This window comes from Pipra filicauda, unplaced genomic scaffold (genome assembly GCF_003945595.2).
Source record: "Pipra filicauda isolate LSUMZ 115617 unplaced genomic scaffold, ASM394559v2 scaffold209_size2725305_pilon, whole genome shotgun sequence".
Classification (NCBI taxonomy): Eukaryota; Metazoa; Chordata; class Aves; order Passeriformes; family Pipridae; genus Pipra; species Pipra filicauda.
Window position 1 is genome coordinate 1,162,631 of NW_024104320.1, and position 21,219 is coordinate 1,183,849.

Below are 21,219 nucleotides of genomic sequence, written 5' to 3' on the forward strand. Positions count from 1 at the left end.
TAAGGAGACACAGAGACCAATGAAAATTTGTCTACTTCAATCTATTAGTTTTTCTACTAAGCAATAATTGATAATGCTACTAATAATATATAAATAATGGACTCCACATCTTCAGCAGGAACATAATGCACAACTATCAGTATATTCCTCATACTCACTTTCTCTTACTCACTTTATTTTCTTTATTAAGGAAATAGTTGTTAGGTATTTACCTGTTCTAATCAACTTACCTCTTAAAAGTAATTGGCAGTGCCTCTGATTATCTACAGTCACACCTCACAATCCTAGAGATTTTGATCATTTATTTGGATTAATCCAGCAGGCTCCAGTGAGCGTATCTTAATATTCTCCAGGAATGCTTACTAACTATTGAAAACCATTGCCATAAAGGAAAATAGTTAAATCTGCAATCTCCTTTCTAGCTCTTAGCATGGTACTGAATGTATTGAAGTAGAAAGTGAGTACAGTGCATGTGAGAGAGTATTAAGCAGTATGTAGGTATGTACCTGTCCATACACAGACGTTAAAAGAACCTGAGCACTCATTAAACCAATAAAATTGATCTTCCAATTGGATCAGAGTTGTCTTAGACTGAAAATAGTATTTTACAAAGAAAAATGCAATATACTCATATTGCATTCGAAAAACAGTTATTCTTCATGACAAAAACTGAAATTCTGCTTCTTTACAACTTCTCTTGGGCAGAGATTTCATGTAGTCAGAAAAGGAGTATGTGTTCCACGTCTTTGTGTAAAATTACTTTTGAAAATAATCAGTAAGCAGTAGTAGAGACATATTTGAAAAGTTTGCCCTTGGAAGAACCTCTAATTTTGCACAATTATCACCCAAAGTACTCACATGCACATTTAGTCGCAGAGTTGGGCCACACTGCCATCGTAGGTTTTTGTTTGTTCCGAAATGCCTCTTCAACTCGAGCTTCTGTTTTCCGTACAGTGGAACCATGAGGATTTATCTGTTCTGCTGGTACTGATAAGCCTGCATGCAAAAGATAACCATACCTATTTAAATAAAGCAAACTGCATAAAACGACTGAATTTAAGAAGAAATTTGGAATACCATACTGCAATAGCAACACGTCAATTAATATTTAGCTGGACATCCAAAGCAAAGATTAGAATCAAGAACATTTGGTTTCTACTTTCAAAATAACTTACTAGTTACATGGTCTTAAAACTGGCAGCTCTTACAGATTAGAAAAATGTGACTGTTTCTCACACTTGGATCCCCAAAGATTGCACTCTTCTATCCATGTTTCCTCTACAAAGCAAACTCTTACTGACCATTTCAATTTTTCCTGATTTTAAACAGATGATTTAAAATAAGTGGCAAGTCAAAATGGCATTTTCTGCCACATCAAAAAGAGTATCTGAATAAGAATCTTGTATTTTCACTGTGATCGATGTTACATAAAATGGATCCATTTCAGAGTCAACAGCTCTTAGATTAAGAAAATGCAATTCTGCTTTTAACAAAAGGTATGGTTTGCTTTCTGTAAGGTGGTTCATCTCATTGCTTCTACTGTATCATAGGGTTTTTAATTAAATTCTAAAAAGGCAAACTTTCATATTGGTTAAGCACATTTTAAAGAAATCAACGAATCTCTGAAGTTTCATATTTGTGAACTAGAATTTCCTATCCAACTACTAAAACAGTCTTCAAAATATCCTATCATGTCTCAATAGAAACCAGAACCAAGTGATCAAGAGCCGACATCCATCAAAACCAATTGATGCAGAAATTAAAAGATTCACAAAGAAACTCTCACCTCACAGTAATTACAGTGTAAATTTCTAGGTACCATTACAAATATTTTAAACTGCATAACATATGTCATTACTCAAAACATCCACCACTTCTACCTTTTTATCTGCTAGTCTCAACAAGAAGTTGCAAATTTCAATAATCTAGGATATATAGTTCTTATTTTACCAACTTAAAACTTGCTATCCTTAGGTTCAGCTCTTTCAACAAAAGCACCCCAGTTCAGTCATACAGGAACAAGAAATTCTAGTTTAACTTCTAGATACTGATTTTATTGTACAGTCTATCTTTTTGTTACACTGCCGTACTTCTGAGACTGATCACCAGTCACAGAACTAAGTAAAAATGGTATATTTGTCCAAAAAAAACCCCAACAAAACCAGAAAAGTTGTACAAAAAGAAAGCAATGTAGAAAATATCTTCCATTTTACAACTGTGTAAGACTGCTAAATAACTTTCCAAAAGCACTGTGAAGAAAATAGATATGGAGCTTTTAGTCTTTTTCATCCCTTGCTCCATCTTCTCTGAAACAGGGTACACGTCAAAGTCTAGACCAGCAGATGCACTGTGGTTGTGCTGCTCTGCTCTCTTGCTAAGTATATTCTATAGAGCAAAACGGGATAAAGGCAAAGCTGATTAGCTTTCATATCCCTTCCATCCATTACAATGACCAGTGCCAAGACTATGTTCCTGAAGTGCTGCCATCCTGATGATCTGCATCACCACAATCTTTGACACAACCTCTGATCCAGGAACAGGACAATCTCTTGTTGTTGCCTCACAGCCTGAGGCTTCCTCAGACCTCAAGAACTTGATATATTTTCCTTCATTCATAACCAGTTAATCTAACAAAGCTTCTTCCATTCATTCCAAGTATTGCATCCTTGCTAACCCAGTAAGTGATCTTAGCCCTCCACATTCTACAGTTGGACCAGCTGCAGAGCTCATTTCTTCTTGAAACCTCCACAATGTGGTCCAGAAGCACGAGCATCTTTGAAATGTCACTGTGGCACTGTAACAACTTCCATGCCTATGTACTGAATCCACTTTGAAACCTGCCCATTGCTGTCTGTGAGCTGTCGTCCTTTACAATCAGCTGGCACTGCTTGTCGTCTACCCGTATTTGAAGGTCCACTAACCAGCATCTCACACCAAAAGTACCTGCTTTTTCCATTGCAAGATGCCATTAGCCTTAATTATGACTTAAGAAACTCTCTCCTTTCAATAGGGTTTTGACCCCAAAAGTACATATATTACTTGGCCACTGCCGCAGAAAGAAGGGGAGTATTCAGTTAGTTCTTGCAAACTTGCAAGAAAGGACTACAAGCCATAGAGTCATGCTCTAACAAAGAGCTCTTACAAACATTTACTTTAACCTCGGAAGCAATAACCTTTAACAATCACAGGGACTCAGATAATTAACTGAGCACAGCTCCCAGCATGACACTATGGACCAAATTGTGAATATTCTTATACTTCCAGTAGAAAAGTACAGAGGAGAAATGAAGGCATTATATTAGTTCTGTTTTACATACACAGTGAATCACAACTGGTTCACTTATCCACAATTCAAGACACACATTGGAGGCTTGCACAAAATTAGACAAAAACATGCATGACTGAATGGGAAAATAAAAGGAATTGTATCCATTTTAACCTGAAGAAGAAAAAGCCTACAGATACCTGCATAGTTCAAAGAAATTTATTAATAAAGCGTCTTCAATCTACTGACAGAAGTATTTCAAGAACCAGCAGTTACAAGTTGAGAACAGCCAATTCAACCTCGAAATCAAATAATGCAGGGTTTTTTTTTTGCCAAAGCAGGAAACAACTTGCCAAGGTAAAGCTGGAATTATTGAAATCAATAATCCCTAACTCAGCATGAAATTTTGTTCTAATGTTATAGTTCAGTGATTTTCAACCTTTTTTCAACTTTCAGAACTTTAAAAATTTTCCATGGAGGTAGAATCTTTTATGTAAACATAGCACTGTTCCCACACTGGGAATATGTTTGGGTTTTTGATTACTTTCTCTAGTCACTTTAGAAGCCATACACAGACTTGGAGGTCTATGGACTAGAAGTTGAAAACAACTGTGATAATTTTGTAGGGGTCTCTATTTCCTAATTCTGGGCTGTTATATTTTCAACCTCATGTTCCCTTCAATGTGGATGTAATAGTTGTTTCTTAATCCAAAAAAATCAATATACTATCACCAAAAATGCTCTTCTGCACATGCCACGGTGACTTGAGAATCCAGTGGTTTAAATGTCATTCTCCATTATCGTAATTATTATACTGCATGGCATGGCACTTTCAGAACACAGCTCTGATTTCACCACATCTTCAGTTGGTACAGCAGTCCTAACATTTATCTGTTCACCAGGTTCTACAGTACTATCTGTAACAGTAGGCAATGCAACCTTCTTTTGAAAAGGATAGTGTCTTACCAGACCAGTTCATACATTTGGAAAAGTAGACAACTTTTGAGCTCAGTCATCCTTTAATGTGCACCATCCAACATGCATTCTATATTTCCTCTTAAATTTATTTTTATATGGACATTCGTAAATTCTGTTTTCTATCCCATATATCTACAGCAGCTTTTCTTGTTGCCCTTGATGTCCCTTGGACAGGTTTAATTCTATCAGGAAAAGCTTTAGCTTTCCTAACCTAGTCCATGGCTGCCCAGACAGTTTCTCCGTATTCTTCCCAGGCTACCTTTCCCTGCTTCCATTCTCTGTAGGCCTCCCTTTTGTGTTTAAATTTGTCCAGGATCTCCTGTTCATCCATGCAGGCCTCCTGGTGTGCTTGCCTAACTTCCTCTTTGTTGGGACATATCACTCCTGATCTTGGAGGAGGTAATCCTTGAACATTAATCAGCTTTCTTGGGTTCCCTTTCCCTCTAAGGCTTTATCTTACGGGACTCTAAAAAGTAGATGCCAGAAGAAGCTGAAGTCTGCTCTCCTGAAGGCCAGGATAGTGGTCGTTGCTGTGCACCCTCCTCACTGCCCTAAGGATCTCAAACCCCACCGCCTCACAGTCACTGCAGACCCAGCTGCCCCTGAGCTTCATATTCCCCACCAGCCCCTCCTTGTTGATGAGAAGATCTGGCACAGCACCTTTCCTTGTTGGTTCCTCTGTCACTTGGAGAAGGAAGTTACCCCTCGACACATTCCAGGAGCCTCCTGGATAGTTTATACCCTGCAGTGTTGTCCCTCCAGCACGTATTGGGGTGGTTGAAGTCCTTCACAAGGGGGATGTGAGGGGCTTGTGGATGTGAGGCCATTCCTATCTGTCTACAGGGGCCTCCCCTGGTGGTCTAGTGGTTAGGATGCGGCGCTCTCTTCACTGCGGCCCGGGTTCGATTCCCGGTCAGGGAACCCCTCCGGGCAGATGGAGCTCGTCAGCCCTGTAAGACCATCCATCTGAGAGAAGGTCACTCTAAACAAACCTACGTCCTGAGGACCTCCCTGACACCGTCCGAGCTTGCTCGGCCCCGGCAGATGAACCTCAGGATTAAAGGGTGGGCTCAGTTCAGCGCACACTGTGTCTCACCTAAAAAATCCACTGCGCAGGCTCGAAGGGTAATGACCTTTCCCAAATCTTCGTTTGCGAAGACTGGCCATACACAGGGGGTCTCCACAGGTTGTTGTGTTAAGATAAATGAAGTTAAACATACCTCTTTTTCTTCTCGCTTCCTTGATTTCTTCACACATCTTATTAAATTCTGGGTCCAGTTCAGCAGCAATGATAGCATGAGCAGTGTCCTTCAAAGTACACGCTCTATGTCTAATTATTTTATCTAGAAAACAGGACAGCACATTTGTTTTACCACAATTTTGTAAATTCTTTTCTATTTCTACATTTTTCTGTGTTGTCTATTATCTGTGTTGTCTGATACAGACAGTAGTAACACAGTGTAACAGAGAGTACAGAGAGTCCCAGACATAACAAGAACCTTGTTCAGGAATTAATTCACTCACTGGGGTCTAGGAACATTCATTCAGTTATACTGCCTGCAAAATCACACCGGACACCATCTGCATCTGTAAGGTAGATCTGGTTTGCTTATGTTCCTCCCCTGTTGGTTTTTTTCTTTAACCCGAAATTATTGCTTAATTATTATTTAGCAATTTCTAGAAAGTTTAAAATTGTGCTAAAACAGACTACGTTATTCCTTATTTTAAATACATATTTCTCACTTTAATCCATTAAGAAAAACTGGCAAGAAACAAGCCTTGCGGGTGCCACATTTTCATGCCTATTTGAGGAACAGGATAAATTGCCCATGCTGGAAGCATAAATGCAACTCACAAAAAACCAGACCAGTTCCCATACCTTTGAAATGCACAAAAGAAATTATTCCACTGTTGACATTTGAAAAGTAATTGTAACTTAATAAGTAAGCCCATATGTGGAGAAAATTGACATCTAGAATGTTGCCTTTCAATGAAACCTACAACAGTCATTGTTTGCCTTTAGTACAAACATATTTAATTTGTCAATTCATCCACACTGGATTACTTTTTCCAGCTGGTGGAGGTACTTCAAGAGCAAGCATCAACATTAATGTCTAAAACATATTATACAACTATCAGATTTAATGTTTTAATAATCTTTAAAGATGACAATTAAGAATATAAGTGAACATTTATTAAGCAAGGTTTGTAAGTCTAGAAACAGCAAATTTTACAGCTAGAAAAAAGCTGAGTGAAAAAGGCTACCCAGTATCCAGCTCAAAAGAGCTCAACATGTTTTCTGGGGAAAAATACCACAACAAAAATCTACTGGAAGTTATAAGTTTTTACTCATGTATTTATGAACCATTATGTTTTATTATTACAAAAAAAATATACTGTATTCTTTGCAGATGTAATTTTGAGATATTAGACTTCAAAATATTGGTCAGATATTTGCCCTTGCAAAGGAAGAAGAGAGGGGAGAGAAAAAAAATAAAATTCAAATCAGGGTGTTTTAATGAACCACTACTTTCCTCTAATCCTGTGATGCACAAGACCTTCCTACAGACAATGCTTCAAAGAGGCAAATAGTATTATGTCCAACGTTCAGTGGTTATGTTTCCATGCCTTTAAGAACATTTCCCAGTCAAACAATGGAGGGAAAAAAAACCCTACCCATTTCACTATAGAACCTATCTGAAATTTTATAGCAAAGTACCAGCAAAAAAAACCCCAAAGAAGCCACTTTTGGATATCCATACTGCACATAAAACCAGTTAGCCTGGTACTCTCACTGCTTTGCCAGCTTAACGACAGGACGGAAGCAGGTACAGTATGATTCTTTTGCAAATTCAAGCATGAAGCAGAGGGAAGCATGTATGCCCAGCTCTAAAGCATGTGAACATTTATAGGTTAATATTCAGTTAATGCACGCATCTGAATGCATGGAATGCTTCCTCAGAATAGCCATGGTGTGCTGTTTCAGCAGTGTGTTCACACAACAGCTCAAGAAATCCTGCATGCCAGAAGGGCAATGCATCATACTGTTGTTAACAGTAGAGGACAGAACTATATTTCATTACCTCCAATCCAAAACTGAACCTAGATAGAGCCAGATCAATTTCTCCCAGCTCAGTTCTGACAGCAAGGAAAATCAAAATATCCCTAAACAGGTGCTCTTCAGATACACTTAGAATCCCAAGTGCCCCTCAAGGGCTTTCATTAGTTCACATCAATCACACCTTACAAGTCCTCAAAAGTGTGTTATCAAGAACATAGAAAACCTTTTGCTGTGTATTAGCAATGGACTTCTTTAGTTGTAAAACAAAATGCATCATAAACTGAAGAAATAGTTGATCATCTACAGATATGAACCAGTACTGGGTTCAAAAGGCAATGCAAAACAAGTCTAAGTGTTTGACCAGACTATACTGCATCTAGTCCACATGAGACACTTGCAAATGCCTCAGAAAATCAAAAATTTGAGAAGTGAAAATACAGAAAATGGTAAAACAATTTCACAAGATTTCATAAAAAACTTTTTAACACATTGGACTACAGTTGTAGATGAACCCTGACGTCCAAGTATATCATATGTTAAATACAACTACATTAAAAGAGGGGGTTTTGTTGATGTTATTTTATTGATGACACTTGAAGCTGCCAGCTGAAAGGCTTTCTTTTGGCAATGTGCACTGTAAGGCAGCCCTAGCAAAGAGCACACAAGATGTTCTTTCCTTAGTTTGAAGCGTGAACAGCTTTTACATGCATTTCAGTCTACAAATTCCATTTTAATTGAAAGCATCCCATCACACTTTGTCAAGACAGTACTGTCTAATCTCTCCTAATCAGCTGCAACTGACTCCCTTGCCTGGTGATTTATCCTGTTTTATTTCTATCCCCAAATACATAGACTTTAATTTCTGTGTATGAATTTCATGTTCTAAGCCAATATGGAAATACAGCAGGCCACTGCCAGATCGTGTGCAGGATTCTCTACAGAGCTCTCCAAATTACGGTGGGGTTTGTTGCATACACAAAGCCTATTCACTGAAAAGGAGCTATCAAATTCGAAACGGAACTACAAAACCTAATTTATTAGAAAACAACTCTGAATGCTGTAGTTCTCCTGCTCTTGTAATGTCCCCCAGTGCACTATATGCCTCAGAATACTAAAACCACAGACTCTTAGGACTTGTTTATCTTAATTATCACATAGCATGCAATTTCTTGAAATGCCTGAATAGCAACCAAACACAGGATTTAAATACCAAGCTTTCAGATTTAGATAGGTCAAAACAAAGCAGGTTCTTACCTCCAGGGTCTTTGTCTGGATTGTACTCCAATGCATTACTGCAGATCAGGTCAATGTCTGTTAGAAAATCCTTGGCTGTTAAATAGTTGTGTTTATCAATTTTGGTTATTACTGTTGATAGGTCCATTGGCTCTTTGATAACTTCAAGGTAATCTGAAACCTACAAACAAACAGCACACAGAAATGACACAGGACCATATGCATTCCATTTGAACACTGACAATTTCACATTTTTTATCCTTGGATTCATTCCACATGCATAGCTCTAAGACATTAACCAGACATTTTGATTTTTAAACAAATTTATGTTGAAAACAGAAGTTGTATCAGACTAAAAACAGAGGATTTCCAAAGCTACTTTTTCTTCAGTAAGTCATCAATTCATTTCTCAAAATTAATTTAACAGTATTGTTGAGGCAACGCATTTTAATGTAAATGTATTTTTTATTTTAGACTGATTTATTTATAGTTTTTTATAGTTTTATAATACTGTCTTGGACTGAAAGGGCAAAAACCATCACCCCTAACTTGAAACACTAGGAAAAATTAGGGAAGCTCTAGTTTGTTCACCCTGTACATAAAGTTCTCAATTAACCGAACAGTCAAATTATCAGCTTTTAAATGTCTTCTATTAAATACTTTCTTCAATCACTCATTTAACAAAGAAAAGTCAGGTTTTACTGATTGCAGACATTAGACTGACTGTACAGAAGGACAGTGTAAAGAAAAAGCCTTGTGTCACAGTTTACGATGAGCTTAGATCGTAACTGGAGATTCAGCAACCACTAGGGTACACTAAAAAGTGTTTAACATAATTAATGGTACCATATGGGTCTCAAGCTTGATAGTCAAATGCATCAGCACAGCTGCTGTAACAAAGTTCACCAAAAAAAAAAAACAAACCTATGAATTTGTTATTTACTTCAAAGAAAAAAAACCCTACATTTGAATGTTTCAGTGTGATTAATTAAAAACACTGGCAGTCTCTGAAACAGTACTGCATTTTTTCTTCTGAAAAATCACCCACATATGATGGGAACTGCCAAAGCCCTGAAGAGTTAAAGAGATATTCAGATCAAGCCATAACGGCTCCTAAGAATTTATTTTTTAATATAGTGCCTGTAGACATATATTACAACATAAACTAACAATAATGGATTACTTCAGTGGACAGCAATCTGTCACCTAATTCCTTAAATACAGGCATTGAAATTTATTATGAAAAATTAAAATGGTGAAAATTCTCTTTTTGTCTCCCTACATGGAAACATGATGATAACTGGTTCAGGGATTGGAAAGCCAAGCCACAGACATCCTTTTCTTTTAGCATGAGAAAATCCTCACTGGAACCTGTAAATGTTACTGCTGAATTAGCCAGAAAAATCCTTGACTTATCACACAGCAGCATTCTCTGCAGTGCAAGCAGGAGTGGAACTAACTTTTCCTAAGGAAGTCAAGTAGACTGTACAACAGAGTCTGTTATACAAAAGGAAAGGCTAGTCCTGTTCTTAAATGTATTAGGTGGGACGTAGAGGGTTACATTTGATTTCTAGTGTTGTGATATATTAGCAGAGTTTCTGGCAAGGGTTTAAATAACAAATTCACATTTCGATTCTCTCCATCTACAAACCAAGGATACGTTTTGGTTCTTTCTTTACATGCTCTTATTCATGTAAGTTTATACCACAAATGCTCTGGGGAAAGAAAATACTTCTACTACACGCAGAGGAGTTTCCTACAATAATGGACCTCCCAAACAGTTCCGTAAGAAAAATCAAACCAAGTTACTGCTCAGACCATGCTCATACCAGAAGATGCCATGTTAAACAGCTTTTGCCAGTCTTTCAAAAGCTGTCAGCTACCAAACACTATGGAAAGGTCAAGAGAGGACTACTGCATGGGCCCATAAGAGATACCTGTTCCACCCTGCAAGGAATTTACACTCCAAATCTGCTTTTTACAGTGCTGGATTTCTAATGTCCCATATTATCTTAATGTCTTCCAAAAGAGAGGTTTCTCTCTTTAGAAGCAATTAAGGAATATTTTTTTCGGTTAGCAAGCCTGTGCAAAGCTTGCAGTGGGCCAGCATCTGATCTCAAAGTCAGACAAACACAATCCTATTCATACAGCAGCACCTGAAAATAGATTTGCAGATCGAACTGTCTCATCAGTTAGGTGCACACACTCCATAATCGACCAGTTAATGCCTTATAATGTGCTACCAGCTGTGATTAATGGCAGCCACAAGCATTACTGCTGAAATTATTCAACAATACTATTAATGTTGAATACATTACAGAACACAGATCATTTTCCCAATATTATCATGTCTATGATTACAATGCTGTAAAAGCTTTTATTAAAGAATTATATCCACGGTATCAAATATTTCAGGAGCACTGGTAGGGATAGGAATGTTGGCATTTTAAAATGCTGGTTTCAGTTATAAAACTGAGAGGAATGCACAAGGGCTTTCGACAGGTCACTGGCAATAGAACATACTCCAAATCTTTGCATCACGATGATGAGGCTGTGACTATCTCACCAGCTAAAAAATCAACACTCTAGACTGGAAAGATCATGGATCAAACATCTATTTTTCTTACTAACTTAACCGTTCCCTTTTTTAATTTATATTCTTTTTCTAATAGCTTCAACTTCATTGTTTGCACATTACTGAAACAAGACCTCTTCAATATCCACCGGTTTGCTGAAGATGTTAAAGCGCTTGTCTGTGGCCAGCCTCTTGGTAACATCCCTGAGAAACAACCGCAGCTCTCGCAACGTGTTCTCTTCCTGGTCCTCCATCCGCTGCTTCTCTGCCTCCGACAGCTCCCGGGCAGGACATGGCAGTGCAAGAGGAAGAACTTCCAGAGCACGAAGAGCTAGGGAAAAAACCAAGAAGTCAGACAATGGAAATATTAACAACACCGTGGCTTTTGGGATTATGCCACTTCAAATTCCACCATATAAATTTAATCTGCCTCATGGATCTAACTATCACTGCATCCTTAACCCCACAGCTCTCCGTCTTCCAAAACTGTTAACTCTAACTATGAAATTTATTCTGGGCACTGATTAATACTGCCACATGTTAATTACCCACACCTTTTTAAAAAGGAACATAACACAAAATAAAACATTCAGATCACATTATAATTGGTTTTACTGTAACTTAGTTTACCAGCCTGTTTCCTTCTTGGTGGGGGCATTGCTGCCTCATCAAGAATTAAGCCTTTGAAAAATCGCAATCTGTCTTCTTCACTTGGTCTTTGAATATAAAAAACCTCTTCATACTGGATTCTGAAAATACATTTCACCTAGGGAAAAAAATTTAGTAAAATTGAGTCCCCACTCAGAAATACATGATCAATGACCATATCAAAACACTAGTCACAAACTTTCCAAAGTCAGCCACAGGACAGAAGACAGTAAGCTCTACCTAAAGCAGTGTTTACAGTAAAGGTAAAACAATACTTGTAATTCTCACTTGCAGTATCCCACAATCCTAACAATGGCCACCTCTGCAGTGAAAGGCAGAGAAAGGGCAGGAGAAAAAAAAAAAAGAGTAAAAAAAAATGTTGAGGGAAAAAAAAAAAGGAACTTCCCTCCCTCATCCTGAGCCTCGGAAGACGTAAAGCTAAAGGTCAGGTCTTTATATTAATCTGCATTTAATTATAATGCAGTAATTTACCATATAAACAACAGACAAAATTAACAATTTTGTCTCCTCATCAGAGTAGCATGGAGCTTATGAAAAAATCAGTAATATAGACATATATCCCTCATTAAGGAAAACTGCAAACATTCAATTAATACTACATTTTCAGTTTGACATATATTAAATTAAGTTAGAAAACCATTACAAAACAAAGTGGTTTTACACGACCAAAACATTCTGAAGAGCACAGAACTCCCTAACAACATCTCCTTCCTCAATAAACTTACCTCTTCAGGCAATTCACTAAACATGGACTCAGAGGTAGACAGTAGAAATATAGGGGAGAAAGATGGTATATCTTGCAGCAGAGTTAGGAAAGTAGCTCTCACAGTTTCACTGACAGCTTCCCACCAATCACCAATATGAGGCATGTAAACGATACTTGGTACTGTCCTTCGAGCTTCACGAAAGATCTAATTAAAAGAAACAGTGATATATAAACTAAGGAAATAATTGTTAGTATCAATTGTGAGTAACAAAATTTTTGCGGATTAGGAAATGACTCATGTTTGTGGTATTTTATAGACAAATGTTCCAGCAGAATAAAATTATCTAACACTAAAGACTTTCTAAACAAGTGTTTGTGACTCTTGGCTGTAGCATTCAATTATCTTACGTCAATATACCAGGGAGCACAGAGCAACTACTTGTCATATATGTTTTAAAAACTCGCTATTAACTGATCGAGATGAAGATTCAACTGATTTGAAATCCATACAAAATCCACTGCCAACTGTTTTGAAGCCTAAAACATTTAAAACTAAGCAAGTGAATCTAGAACCACAGCATATCAATTCATATACAAGTGAATAAAATGAATATCAGGCACCGAATACCAAGACTAAGATTACTTGGTATTAGGGGGCAGGTTAAAAATGTAATTACTCTCACTAGTAACTAGAGTTCTCCATCACCCTCTAGAGACCTCTTTATTTTAAACATGAAAATAGGAGTCTATGAAAATCTGGATTTTAGGTTACATTCTAGCTAGGTTGCCTTTACATTGGTGCAACTAATCTTTTACAGAGTTACATAACTGACTCATTACAAGAGAAATCTGAAATGTCACCTGTGCACATGACTCTTCAGGTGTTTTGGCACTGACTGAATAAAGAGCTGGCAGGTCTAGCCTGTGTACAGAGAATTTTTCCAGAGTGTGCAATAGTGCTGGAGCAAGGTGCGAAGTCTGACCCGAACCTCTTTCTCCAGAGAGCAGTAATCTCGGTCTGTAAGAGGTTGGCTGGTGATAAGCTGACCTGCAACAGAATAACAATCACAAAAGTCAATTAACACACCAATGTTATCAGTGGATGGATATATATAATAAGATTATTTTAGAGTCTAGAAGACTTTCAGTAATGGGTAATAGCTTCCTAAAACAGTCTAAAAAGATTCAACTAACTCAACTATCCCTCAACGCTACTTCAAGTCCCAATAACTCAAGTTTTGTCTTACCTTTGGTTTCACAACCATTTAATTCAAACTCATCTGAGCAAAGTTACGCATAATATTAAATTCATGACAATTTTCATTATAACTAATTTATTTAAAACTAATTCCTTGATCATATTAAAAGACTTAATGGACTTACAGTAAAGACAGCAATTTAATCATGTCTAGTTCAGTCCTAACTACTAAAGTATCTCTTCAGTAGCCTCAGGAATCCCAGGTCAATCCTTTCATCCCTTAAGTGCTGCCCAAGATTTTCAAGAAGCACCGAACATTTCAACAGTTTGTTTATTTAAGAAAGAGGATTTGAAGTAGGATTGAATAAAATCACTATTCATCTTGTATTCTAGCATATTCATACATTTCTATTCAGTAGATTTCCAGACAGAAGGAAGACTGTAAAGGAAAAACTCGAAAGCTAAACTTTTTGCTTGTTTTTTTTTGTCGTTGAGAAGAAATTCTCAGCAGTCCATACAAGGGGTTTTGGGATTTTTTTGTTTGATTCTTTTGGGGGATTTTGCCCTGTTTTGGGGATAAATGAGACACGAAGAGAGAAGCATTAAGTTCTTCCATTAAAAGTCTTTTCCACTGATAGAAACTGATTATAAAACAAGAAAGTTTTTAATTAATTTGCGTTTTGTCTCATCAAGGTATTTTTATCTGCACATCAGTCAGCTCAGGTAGTGAAACAAGACTGGTTGGTATTACTTCATGTTAAAGATTTTGGAACAACGATGAACACGGTTGACCTTCAGCTTTTCAGTTCTGGTGGTGGAGGTTACATATACAGATAACAATTAAAAACACCCAGAAAATATACTCTTCCAGATTCTCTGATTTAGACACACATCCACACAAATAGATATTGGTTTCATTTTGGCTTCCTCCTTCACAACCTCACAACAAAAGCTTAAATTTGGCATTAAAATACTTGACTATGTACCTCCAACTATTTGAACTTAAATCCTTATTTTTAAGCTCCATAAATTCTGATCTGGCATTAATATTTAGCACAAAAATTTTAGCAGTTTTCCACAAGATGGCTCTACTAAACAGTACCACTAATGAACAGTTTTTCTAACTTCTATTTATTCATTCAGCAAACTCCCTGCAGAAATCATCACATAAAGTAGTCTAAAAATATTCTTAATATAAAACAAAGAAATGTTAATTATTGTTAATTACTGCAGGACATGGCCTTTCCTAAGAACATTCCCATATATGGAACTCTTGACCATGCACTTAGATGTTTCCATCACAGAACACCACTGCCACCCAAAAGCAAAAGAATGTCTTCCTTAGCTCTCCTGATGTAGCAATTTCATGGTTTCATCTATCTGGTTATATGCATTTAGAGGGACACTCACATTGTAAAATGAAGGTAGGGTTTATGTATAGCAGCTGATGACTGTTTCTTTGGTGATCCTGAGTGACAGCTCGTCTCAAAAATTGATGAAGTATTCTCATCTTCACTATCATCTAATATTAGACTTGGTACATCTGTTCCAAGAGATGTATTAATTAGAACTTTATCACTTTTAAGTACATGTACAACAAACAAGAAAAGACATTACAATTTTGTGTCAATTATAATAAATCTTCAAATGCAGAAGAAATTAGTTAAAACTGTCTAAATATCAGAATTCAGAATAATAAGTACTTATTACTTCAAAAACCAAAACAAATTAAATACTGTAGAAGTCTAATAATAATTACAATTTATTTTTTTAAACCACCAAGTTGAACAACTCAAATACAGAAAAGTTTAACTTGTTATGAAATGTTTCCTTTGGTTTTATTTCACAGCTGGAGGTTTTTTCAAGGATAGAGTCATAAAATTTGTAATTCCTCAGACTATGGAGAATTTTGTACTTATTTATTTGTTCTAAGTGTCCAAATTCTCACAGGTACACTTCTTCCAAAATTATTCTCAGCATGACTACCTAGACAATGTATGTTTATGAAGAATTGTTTTTCACCCTCTGATAATCTGGCAAAGAATATCAAATTACTTTTTATCAAAATCAGTTCAATGCATTCCATGTTCATTTACTATATCTTTACCTATTTTAATTTCTTTGCTAATACAGTGAAATACAGAGAGATACAAGTGTTACTCTCAAAAATACTGCATGATTTGTGGATTTACATAAAGCTATGGCACAGGTCATGCAGATCAAATCATCATCACAGGACAACAGAATCACCTTCAAGGCAGCATTAAGTGTTGGGTGAAGATGCCACCTAAGGACAGTGCATCCAGCCACAGGGTCACAGGAAAAAATGTTAAGAGGCAATAGAAGTTCCCTTAGTTGGCTGTGTGATGTAAGAAACTGGATTCAGAGTAGGCTGGGTAGGAAAAATATTCTGTTGGCATGGGATGAGGACATGCCACAATCCTTGTGAGGGTGTGATACAGCCACACACCTGACAATCATTCCTCAGGGAGCAAAGATGAAAAAGGCTTGCAGACCCCAGCCAGTGGCCAAAAGCTGGTCCACAGCATGAAAACACAGCATAGAAGCTGCTGGACGTTTAGCTACAGCTACAGACAGAGACCTTCAAACCAGCTAGACATAGGCCTCCTAACTCTGGACTCACTACAGCCCCTAAACACACAGAATTTCCAGTATACCAGATGCAGGCCATAGGGTAAGTCCTATGCTCATGTACTAGATACAGCTTTTGCTTCCTAAAACACATAATTATTTTAAAATAATCTTTTACTCCCAAGCATCAAGACTCTGTGACATCCTTTGCTTGAGCATCTGACTCACTGAATTACAAGAAATGGCAATTGTTAGTGCAAAGCAGAAAACTAGATGTGCAGATTGTAAGCACACCAGTAAGCATCTCCTATATACATACCTGGCTTTGAATCCAAGAAAATTTGAAGCCCTAATGTATAATCTACATTTACATTTAATCATTGTACCTGAAAGTGGATTTTTCTGATTTTAACAAAGATTAAACTTATTCAATATTTTCTTGGATTTAAGGAAGTAAGAAGAAAAACTAAGGTAAAAGAAAATGTTAAAAGAAACCTTAGTTCATGTATCTTCAAAACTGAATATCTAAAAATAGTATCCACAGCAGCACATTATCTAGGTAAAACTACTGTTTAAATCAATTAATGTTTCCAAACTCATTTTGTTAGCAGTAATGAGCAGCAATAAACAGGAATATACAGAATGTAACCAAAGAAGATATTCTGAACTAGAACTTTACAAGAAAGAGGGAGACACCAATTCTTCAACCGTAATGACAGTCTCTAAACTGGGTGTTACCAACAGGTTAACAGTATTACAGAGAGACTTAAGCATCTTAAACAACTTTGGTTATGAGAGCCTAATACAATCGAGGGGGCCTAATAGGATCTAACTGCAGCTGTAAGCCAGCTCAATTCCCCTTACCCACCACCAGAGCTCCCAGGCCTATCTCTGGCCAACTACAACTCTTGTTAAAACCTCCAGCTATCCCACAGTCAGCAGAAAACTGACCTGACGAATACATCATTTTTGGATGAGTTGTCTGGCTAAAATGGTTTAACAAAGAAACCTGAGGTACTAAAGTGGAAAGGATAGAGTAAAAATGCACAGCTGGGCTGCAGAAACTGCAGCAGCCAGCACAAGGATCAGCTTAAACTGCCTGGACTATAGGATGAAAATGTGCTCTGGAACAGGAATGGAAAGTAAGTCACGGCTGTTATACATTTGCTTAATAAATGAGCTATTTGCAAGTTAATCACACACAACCTCAACTATCATTTACAGAGTTGGGGTGGTGAGGTGAGGGTGACCCCAGGTAAGAACAGTAGAAAACAGTGTGTCAGAATAAGTAGATATCAAACACAAGGTACCTGGTTCAACATTTAACTTCCAAGAAATGACCAGGGTTACTATTAGAGTATGTCTCAAGAGAAGAGCTGGGTAAAAAAACCCAGAACATATTGACTCACTGCCAAACAAAACAGCCAGTTGCATTCCTTCTTATCCCCTGCTTCCTCAGTGCACTCACATTGCCCCCATTGCAGTAGGGTTCTGGCATTCACTGACCCCTTAGGGAATGATTTTACTAACTAATTTGGCAAAAAAACCTAACTTGACAAAACAGCAAATAGTTCTCCACTTGCTAAGGCAACAGAATCAACTCAGAGGGCCAGGAGTGCACCAGACCAGAGGCAAGGAAAGCCTCAGGACTTTCTCCTTCACTAGCAGATGACCATTACGCAGGATAAGGTATCTTGGCTAAACACAGTCTCACCTGCTGAGCTGTGAGCTCCCAAAAGCTTCTGCACCATCAGCAAACAAAGGACTGGGGGCCAACACTCAGGACAGGGCCAATTTCAGGTCCTAATACACTGAGCAAAATGATCTATTTTTCTTATTTTCTGGCCTCTGATTATGCTCCATTATTTCTTTTATTTAAATTGTAAATTACTTGTGAGTTCTCCTTTTCTTTGGATGGACCTCACACCTCTGGGACCGTGGTCTATAAAAGTCAGTTTATGAGATTCCACAACAACTTGGAATCAGCAAAAATAACTAGGAAACATCCAAGGATACTGTATTTATGTCCTAAAAACACTGATGCAAATACACATCAGATTTAAGGCTAGTAGGAGAAGAAAGCCAGCTGGAGTATTTCCAAATTGAAACAGCACTTGCAAGAAGAGCAAAACCACGCACATACCTTCACTTTTGTCACCCTGGCTAAATTCAGCATGAGGGAACACCTTGTGTAAAACCTCAAGAAGTTTAGTGAAGGTCCGTTCCAAGAGTGGTCTGATCACAGGAGACAGTGCATGTCCTGAAGATGTCACGGCACGTTGGGAAGCAGGCACAATATTCTGCATTGCATGATAAAAATCCTGCGCACTGAGAACTACTGAGGAAACATCCAGCTGTAGCTTCTGACTGCTCATGTAAATCTGGGGGTAGCGTCGTCTCAGGGCAATCAAGGCAGCCTCAGTGCAAAGTGCTTTTATGTCAGCTCCACAGTACCCTAGTGCACACAAAAACAAAAATATCTTCCATTAAAAACAGCAATGCTGTGCTACATGTGTTTCAAACATGCCTCAGGCTAAAAAACAATCAGTAATACTTAATTGTCAAGGTCCATAAAGCATCTGCCAAAAGGTATTAGGTCATAATCTGGTGACAGTGTCGTGTACCAGGAAGTTAGACAGGTATATTAAATATACAAGAAATTAATTCCACATTGAGGTTAAAATTACCTACATTTTCACTATATCATATGATACATAGTGTATTTTCAGTCCTGGGTTATAGGTCTATCATTGCTCTTTTCTTTAACATTGTCTAAAGCATGTGTGGAATTTTAACAGGCTAGTCCCTCTCCTCTTTTTTTACTTTAATATCTCTACATGAATATGTTCTTTAATAGCAAAGTAATTTTGTTACACTGAACATCACCAACTTTAAACTTTTACAGTCTGAGAAAATGAACAGTATAAAGAAAACTGTTTCATGAACAGAATATGGAAGAAATGAAATCTCTTGTTAAAAAAGCATACTCTGGACTACTGGAAAAATGTTAACTTCTACTATCAAGAAAAATGTTTCAGATGTTTAAGAGTTTCATAATTTTACTAATATAACCAAAAGTAGACATTAAAATGCATTAGAATTTTAATTTACCCTTTCTTCATAATTATCTACAGGTGGCTACCTATAATTGCTTAATCATCATTGCTGAAAAACACAGATCTGATAATTATGAAATACTGAGAGACTTAATACCTCTGTGTCTTCTGCAGTACTAATTGTTTGGGGGTTTTCCCCAGAGCTAGAAATTAGCTTTCAAATTTTCCATCTCTCTCAGCAAGACACATTAACATGCTCCTGTATTTTGAGGCACCATAGCTTTATCTTTCAAAATCTGTAAAACAATATTCCAGTGAGAAAACTCTTTTAGCGAATTAGAGTCACTATAGGAAAACGTGTTGCACTGAGGTACTGCCATATAAAAGTTAATGGGTTTGTAACAAAGTGTTTATAGAAGCTAATTAATCAATTCTTTAGTTAAAACTATTCTCAGTCAACTGTTTTTTTTACCAGACTTATTCCTCCCCACCAGGTCTTACACCTTTCTGCACCTTTTCTTCTCCATTTTCTTATTAAGCTGAAGGGGACAGGTTTAGATGGGATATTAGGAAGAAATTCTTTAATTATAAGGCACTTGAACCTGTCACCCAGAGAAGTTCCTGAAGGTTGGATGGGGCTGGGAGTAACCTGGTCTAGTGGGAGGTGCCCCTGCCCATGGCAGGGGGTTGGAATTAGATGATCTTTAACATCCCTTCCAAACCGTTCTGTGATACTATGATTGATCTTTTGGCAGCACTAAGTCCCAAAACTGGAGCCTGCCTTGCTTCTCTCTTTTTAGCCTCTCATGTTCTTTCAGTGCTGCCGGCATATCTATTTTTACAAGATCCATACAGCAAATAAGGAACAAAGCTGATTCTACACACAATGTAGAAAAATAAAAAAGGAAGCAATTAATACAGAAGACAGACACTCTTCCATGTCCATCTCTCAGAAATATAAATTTGGAGGATAATAATAAAAGATAACAAGCCTTCAGCTATAAAGATGATTTAAATTAGATGAGACTTCAAATTGCACCTCTTTCTCATATACACTTGAAAGTAATTTTTATAAAAAGAAAAAAGAAAAATCCAGATGGAAGATCACCATAAATATCAGATGACTTCTGAAATTTTTAAACCAAGCTTTGTAATTTTATAAAAAGGTCAGTAGCTACAATTGTCTAAATTTGATGAGCCCACAGTGACTCATCTAAAATGTATGTAGCAAAACACATCCCCACGTTACCTTGAAATAAATACACATGACATTTGAAGCATGTTCAGATATCTCCACTAATTAATCAACAGACAACTAAATATTTCCAGTATTAAGGTTATGTTGTGAGGGTTTTTTTAACTAAGCCACATCATGAAATTAAAACTACACAGGCACACTCCAACCACGTGAAACTATTAGACAGTAGCTACAGGTGCATCAGAGAAATCAAAATCACAGTTTTTCCTCTAAATTCTGCTTTGTTCTTTAAGTATCAGGTATCACAATCCTATTTAAATTGGCCCTATTCTCATTCAATGAGCACATTGGAATAAACAAAACATGACAGGGTAGGGGGAGAGCACTAAATTGAAGCTTAAATCAAAGGTATGCTGGAGATATACAGCACCCTGAATACCTGTCACCTCAAAAACTAGTTTAGTATGTTCGTGACAAAAGATTCAGCAGCTCAGGCACTATATCCTTTCCAAGTTTTCTATTAATAAATGCTGTAATATCACTTTCTAAGTCATTTTAATCACCGCTTGTACATCTCCAAAGAATTGCAAAATTAGGAAATAATAGCCTGTAGCCTATTTTTAAAATTACATTCTCAGGTGATCAGATACACAATTAGTCTCCATTTCTACTTTTCATTTCTCAGGAG

At 37.2% G+C, this 21,219-nt stretch overlaps 1 protein-coding gene across 2 annotated transcripts in view; it reads right to left on the minus strand.

Moving 5' to 3' along the window:
* Nucleotides 1-21,219, minus strand: part of ATAD2B (ATPase family AAA domain containing 2B) — a 75,156-nt gene that overhangs the window by 18,609 nt on the left and 35,328 nt on the right. Inside the window, exons 16-24 of one of the 2 annotated variants that reach the window (XM_027749277.2) lie at nucleotides 18,421-18,732; nucleotides 15,096-15,228; nucleotides 13,349-13,535; nucleotides 12,507-12,692; nucleotides 11,743-11,878; nucleotides 11,262-11,443; nucleotides 8,559-8,718; nucleotides 5,464-5,586; nucleotides 859-996 (exon numbers count right to left, since the gene is read on the minus strand). In XM_027749277.2, coding sequence (XP_027605078.1) covers nucleotides 859-996; nucleotides 5,464-5,586; nucleotides 8,559-8,718; nucleotides 11,262-11,443; nucleotides 11,743-11,878; nucleotides 12,507-12,692; nucleotides 13,349-13,535; nucleotides 15,096-15,228; nucleotides 18,421-18,732 — 1,557 coding nt within the window. Of the gene's footprint in view, nucleotides 1-858; nucleotides 997-5,463; nucleotides 5,587-8,558; nucleotides 8,719-11,246; nucleotides 11,444-11,742; nucleotides 11,879-12,506; nucleotides 12,693-13,348; nucleotides 13,536-15,095; nucleotides 15,229-18,420; nucleotides 18,733-21,219 lie in introns of both variants that reach the window. The other variant, XM_027749276.2, reaches the window with a different exon arrangement.